The sequence below is a fragment of the Spinacia oleracea genome, chromosome 2 (genome assembly GCF_020520425.1).
Source record: "Spinacia oleracea cultivar Varoflay chromosome 2, BTI_SOV_V1, whole genome shotgun sequence".
Classification (NCBI taxonomy): Eukaryota; Viridiplantae; Streptophyta; class Magnoliopsida; order Caryophyllales; family Amaranthaceae; genus Spinacia; species Spinacia oleracea.
Genome location: NC_079488.1, coordinates 65,688,912 through 65,695,111, shown reverse-complemented (window position 1 = coordinate 65,695,111; position 6,200 = coordinate 65,688,912). Strand labels below are relative to the sequence as shown.

The window sequence follows — 6,200 nt, the reverse complement described above, 5'->3', positions numbered from 1 at the left end:
GAAATTCCTATTGTTTTACCTAACTAATTTCTTTATATGATAAAGAATATGGTAAATTGCATGTATATGTAATTTTAAGCAGGGGAAGAAAGAAAGAAAAAATATGTTTAATTTGCATTGCTAAAAAACTAAGAAAGAAGTAATTGAATGCATAAGTACTGAAAAGCTTATTCCCAGGGTCCGAACATGCGAATAAAGCTAGCTTTAAGTTCTATTAAGACCAACTCAGCCAACAATTTTAGTGCTACTTTGTTCAGTATTCTATTACTCGTATGAGGCCTTGGCCTCTTCTAGTTCCATCCCTGTACAAATTAATTATCAAAGTATACTCAATTTTTTGGCAAAATTGCTAAAAGGGACCTTTTATAATCCAGAATTTGCGAGAAGGGACCTTTTAAATTTTTTTTTGTAAAAACACACCTAAATGTAAAAATAATTTGCGAAAGACAAAAAAAAAGAATATTCAGGCATTGACTTTGATCTGCCGGCGTTGACCCTCACGTGATAGTCACGTGCTGCTCATTTTCTCTATGTGTACCCCTTTTCCCTCCAAATAGAAATCACAACCAACCTGAAAAAAATAAAAAAAAAAACGTTCTCCTTTCTCCTTCCTCTGTTCTTCTTCCCCCCACCCCATGCTCTAAAAAAATTTCAATCCCTCTGCAAAATTAAGTTGAATAACGAATACTGCAAGCATCTCCATCAAGATTCGAGTCTGGGCACGAATTATCTGGTAAGAATTCCTTCTAAATTTGTGGAATTTGAAAGTCGAAAAATTAGGGTTTTTTCCCCCAATTTTGTAAATCAATTGAATCGGATGTTGTTGATTACTTGTTGCAGTAATTATGGCTCCATGGAATGAAGTGAAATGTGGGTGTGGGTTTCCTGTAGCCAAGAGGACTGCTTGGACTCATGAAAACCCGGGGAGAAAGTTTATTGCTTGCAAATTCTACAATCCTGAAACTGGGCAAAGGGGGTGCAACAAATTTGATTGGCTTGATGAAGATATTGTTGAATGGCAAAGGGATGTTACTAATGTGCTTGTTGCTGAAAAACATAGGCTGTCCACTGATCTTGCAATTCTGAGGAACAGATTTGCTTGCATTGAACAAGAGAAGATTAGGCTAGTCGAAGAGGTTGACAGATTGAAGAAGAACAAGGGCATGATGATGGGTGTTTTGGGGTCTAAGAAGGCTGGCTTGGGTCAGAATCAGCTAATGGGGATGATTTGTGTGTGTGCAATTGTGTCTGTATTATTTAGTTTCACTGTAATCAAGGTATTTGGGTAGATGGTAGGATGAACTTTGTTTAAGGAATGTTAGGCAATTAGAAGCTAGGCTTGGTTTAATTCCTTGTTGTAATGCCTTTATGTTTAATGCATTCGTTGTTGTAATCAAACCATTGTGGTTTAGAATGAATGAAAAGTTTGCCTCCTTTATTTTGCCAAAATTATTTGTTTTGTTGGTATGAATCTTCCCGTATTTTGTTTCCGTATTTTGTTCCCGTATTTGGTTAAGTTGATGTTTATTTTTGTAGCCGTCGAGTTGAATATATTGTGTCGTGTTTAAGGTATGTTTAATATAATGTGTCGTGGTTAAGTTGATGTTTATTTTGTTTCCGTATTTTATTCCCGTATTTTGTTTTCGTATTTTGTTTCCGTATTTTGTTTCCGTATTGTGTCGTGTTTAAGGTACTTTGTTTCTTGACCAAAATGAAATGGACTTATATAAGATGACAAATTGGAGAGAAAGACACTTTTATAACTTGTCAAATTGACATAATCTTACAAAAGTAGTCAAAATGACTAATGTTGACTTTAGCATACCAAAGTTGACTTCAGTTTCATGACCAAAGTAAGAGCTATAGACAAGCAAGCAGAGACAAGCAAGCAATCAGCAATTGTATTCATTTAACTTACAAAATACCAAAAACTAGGATTCCAACTGACTAACAACTAACCTAATCTATTCTTGTTGTTGACTTGGGTGAAGTTGAGGAGCACCTTGGGAGGATTGAACCACAGAAGGTTCTTGAGCTGCAATCTGACCAGCAAAAGTATTACTAGCAGGGGTTGAAGCTGCCACTGTTTCACCAGGTGGTGCAGGCATAGCACACTTAGGTTTGTAGTGTCCAAGTCCACCACATCTGCTACACTTGTTTTGCCTCTTTGCTCTCTTAACAAACTGCTTGTCTTCATCCTCTCCAGCTGCCTTATGCCTCTTGTGCTTGCTTGGCCTACCTGGCATTTTTCTGTAAGGTGGAGGAAATGGACCAGGGTAGGGTGTTTGATCCCATTGATTCTGACTAGGCATGCCTTTGAATGGTGGAGCATAAGACTTGGCATAAGTCTGAACATGATAGGCAGGGTGGATGAAGTCTTCGTAGTTTAGCCTCTTTGTTTGAATACATGCCAATGCATGCCAGCAAGGAATTCCCATAAGACTCCATCTGTAGCATCCACATACTTTGGACTGTAAGTTGACAACAAATGTGTCCTGGTCATGGTCCACTTCGAACTCATGTAAGTCAGCTTGCCTGATTCTCATGTTATGCACTTGCGTAAGACCTTGCTGAACCATCTTAACAACAGAAGGCATAATGACACCCTTAAATCCCTTCAGTCCCTCCCTTTTTGAATTGAATATCTCCATGACATACCTCCTAACCCACTCCATCAGCTGTAGGATTGGTTTTGCCCTTGCCTCCCTCAACACATTATTAAAACTCTCACAACAGTTGTTTAGTAGCATTCCTGACTTAGAAGCAGTGCTAAACCCATGTCTAGACCAGTGAGCGATGTTGATGGCATCCAAGTACTTAAATGCTTCTTCATTCAGCTCTTTTATAGCTGCCATGTGAGTGTTGAAATGGTGCTGGCAACAACAGATGCATTGTGTTAGATCAATGTATAGCAGACAGACAGACATACCACAATATGCAGACTCAAAGAACAATATGCAGACACACAAACAGACCCCAATATGCAGACTCACTGAAAGCAAGTACAGAAAAAGAATACCTTTGTGGAAGATCTAGCTGCCTTCCAGAAATGCTCTTTGTACACAACACAAGGAAACTTGCCTTTGAAGTTAGCCCAGATATGCCTACAACAGTATCTGGTCTCTGCATTTGGCATAACTGTTATGAAAGCATCAAGCAAACCCTGCACACCAGGCAACCATGAATGCAATGACCAAGTCAGATGTGGAGATCACAAGTCAGTTATGTCCAACTTGAAAAAATTCTAGACTCGGGTTTGAAATCGAACAAGATAAAGTTAAAAAATGACAAATATATACAATTTTGAATAATTCTAGACTCGGGTTTGAAATCGGACACGATAAAGTTAAAAAATGACAAATTATGTCCAATCTTGAATAATTCTAGACTCGGGTTTGAAATCGGACACGATAAAGTTAAAAAATGACAAATTATGTCCAATCTTGAATAATTCTAGACTCGGGTTTGAAATCGGACACGATAAAGTTAACAAATGACAAATTATGTCCAACTTTAAAAAAATTATAGGCTCGGGTTTGAAATCGGACACGATAAAGTTAAAGAAATGAAAAAAATTAGGGGAAAGATTGTACCTTCTGTCTGTCAGACATGTAGGTCACTTCTTCCTTCTCGTGAACCCAAGTAACAGAGTCAGCCACAGTGATGATGTCAGCTCTCAAAAGCTCCAAGAACCAGGCCCAAGTTTCAGCATTTTCAGTCTCCACTACAGCCCAAGCCACAGGGAATATGTTGTTGTTCCCATCCTTCCCAACTGCAGTCAACAAGATACATGGGTATGATCCCCTCAAATGTGCCCCATCAACTCCTATTATTGGCCTGCAGCCAGCCATAAACCCCTCTTTGCAAGCTTGCAAACACACATACAACCTCTGAAACAATGGAGGTGGGTTTTCTATGCCTTGTACCTTCACCACAGCTGTGCTTCCCGGGTTATACTTCTTAATAGCTGCTGCATAATCCCACACCTTTTTATACTCTAAGCTAGCAACCCCAAAGATCATTTTCATAGCTAAAGATCTACTATAGTAAGCTTTGTAATATCCTATTTCAGATTTCACTTCCCTCCTTGCTCGTCTTATGAATCCCTTAATTTTTGTGTTAGGTTCATCCCTTCAATCCTCCAAGTATCTCTCAGCTAGGTACTTTGAGGTAACCTTAGGGTTATCAAACTGCCACCCACAAATATGTTTTGGCCTAATACTCTTTATTTGCCAACTGTTCTCACCCTTTAGTTTTCTACCATGGATCTTAAATCTGCACTTCCTCTTCTGCTTACACACACACTGCACAGATCTACCACCCTTCACAGGACACCCACATCTGTTTGCACAATACACAAAGACTCTATTGTTGTTGTTGTGCAAGTAGTAGTAATTATACCCTTTCTGGATGGCATTGTACCTAATTGCCTTCCTAAGAACAGTGTTTGATGGAAACTTCAACCCCTTAAACAATTCAATTGGCACTTTGAAATCTACACTAGGATTGAAACAAGGGTAATTAGGTCCTTCATCATCTGATCCTAGTATGCTAACAACCTCACCATCACTGTCATTAAGCTCAACATCATCACCACCAATTAGCCCACCCTCAATACAGTCTTCATCTTCTTCCCTTTCTTCCCTTTCTTCCCTTTCTTCCCCTGCTGCTTGCTGCAGTCCTCCTAAAGTCCTTTCAACTCCCTCAGTTATCTCATGGTCCACATATTTATGGAACAAGTCATCATCACTCTCATCTTCATAGTCACCCTCACTCAGCAAGACATCACTGTCAGTATCAGATTGACCCTCATCAATTCTCTCCTTAGTTCCTGCAGCATTTCCCTCACTCACAGTAGCTCTTCCTCTCTCTTCATTCTCAACAGCTGTCTCCTGATCTCCCTCACCCCCAGCTCTTCCCTCAACCACAATCTGATCAGCATTTTCAGCTCTCTCTTCACTCACAATAACTCTCCCCTCACTCACACCAGCTCTCCCCACACTCACAGCAGCTCTTCCCACAATTGATTTGGATCTCTGCCCTTTTTCAGCTCTCACTTCACTCCCAAATGCTCCTCCCTCACTCACAGAAACTCTTCCCTCACCCCCATTTGATTTGTGTTTAAGCAGTGCCTCCTTTTCAGCAAGTGTTCTCTTAAAAAGGGACACTGTGGGAATTTTTTGTCTCACTGCCTGCTCTAGTAGTGGGGAAAATTTGGGAAATTTGGGTGTAGAATGAAGGGGTATTGTTGAAGGGGGTGGGATTTCCCTGGACAGATTGGATGGTGGGAGTGATTTGGACTGATTTGTGTGTGGAGGCAAGCTTTTAAAAGTGTGGCAATGTGTGGAGTGTTGACTGGAATTAGGGTTTTGACTAGTGCTGCTGACTGTACTGCTGACTAGATCCACCAGTGGGGCCCCCAGTGATGAGTCACCACTCACAGAATTGCTCCCTCCACCACTTGATTGGAGATCACTATCACTATACCATTTGACATGTGTAGGAAAACGACTCCTATCATCATACTCCTTCTCACCATGTACCACATACAATTGGTACGACCCATCCTTCTCGGGTGCACTCAAAAAATCGGGAATCTCAACATCACTCTTGATCTCTTTCCTTCCATTCCCATGTAAACTACACCCTCGCCTCCTAAACCAAATCTGACCTACTTCTTCGTATCCCAATTCCCTCCTAATCCAATCTGCAAATTCAAAGTAACATATCTCCTCCACATTTGTATGCAATGACATACCAGCCTTAGGATTATCACCCCTCTCATACGTAGTTTTGTTATTTCTAGATACAAATCGCCCCCCGTGAAACAACCTAATAATAACAGGCTCCATCAATTTAAACCAGCTTTGTTCTACGTGAATCATACCGTTAAACCTGATGCACATACAACGACACACTACATTCAATTTCCTATTTAATCACAGCTATGCCAACACAAATTCAACAATACAAATTCCAGTCATTCATCAAAATGTGCCAAAATATCCTAATTAATCAAGCAACCAGATTAATGAGGCCCAAATTTAACAACCAGAATAAATTTAACAAACATAAACCACCACATTAATCACCCAGAATCAATTTAACATAAACCACCACATTAAGAATCAATTTCTTGAATTTTCACATTAAACCCTAATCCCAATTAATCGAATTTTTAGGAATACTTAGTATAATAT

The 6,200-nt window shown here is 39.7% G+C and overlaps 2 protein-coding genes across 2 annotated transcripts; one reads left to right on the top strand and one right to left on the bottom strand.

Annotated features, from left to right (window-relative positions):
* The first annotated feature begins 845 nt into the window (after positions 1-845).
* LOC130467480 (uncharacterized) lies at positions 846-1,289 on the top strand. Its single transcript, XM_056835990.1, has one exon. It carries the CDS (start codon positions 846-848, stop codon positions 1,287-1,289), a length of 444 nt encoding a protein of 147 aa, XP_056691968.1.
* Positions 1,290-1,756: 467 nt separating this feature from the next.
* Positions 1,757-5,029, bottom strand: LOC130466970 (uncharacterized). The gene is made up of 3 exons (XM_056835499.1): positions 3,594-5,029; positions 3,020-3,163; positions 1,757-2,873 (listed from the first exon to the last, which is right to left on the bottom strand). Exons 1-3 carry the CDS (start codon positions 4,026-4,028, stop codon positions 1,965-1,967), a joined length of 1,488 nt encoding a protein of 495 aa, XP_056691477.1. The 5' UTR covers positions 4,029-5,029; the 3' UTR covers positions 1,757-1,964.
* Between the last annotated feature and the right edge of the window lie 1,171 nt (positions 5,030-6,200).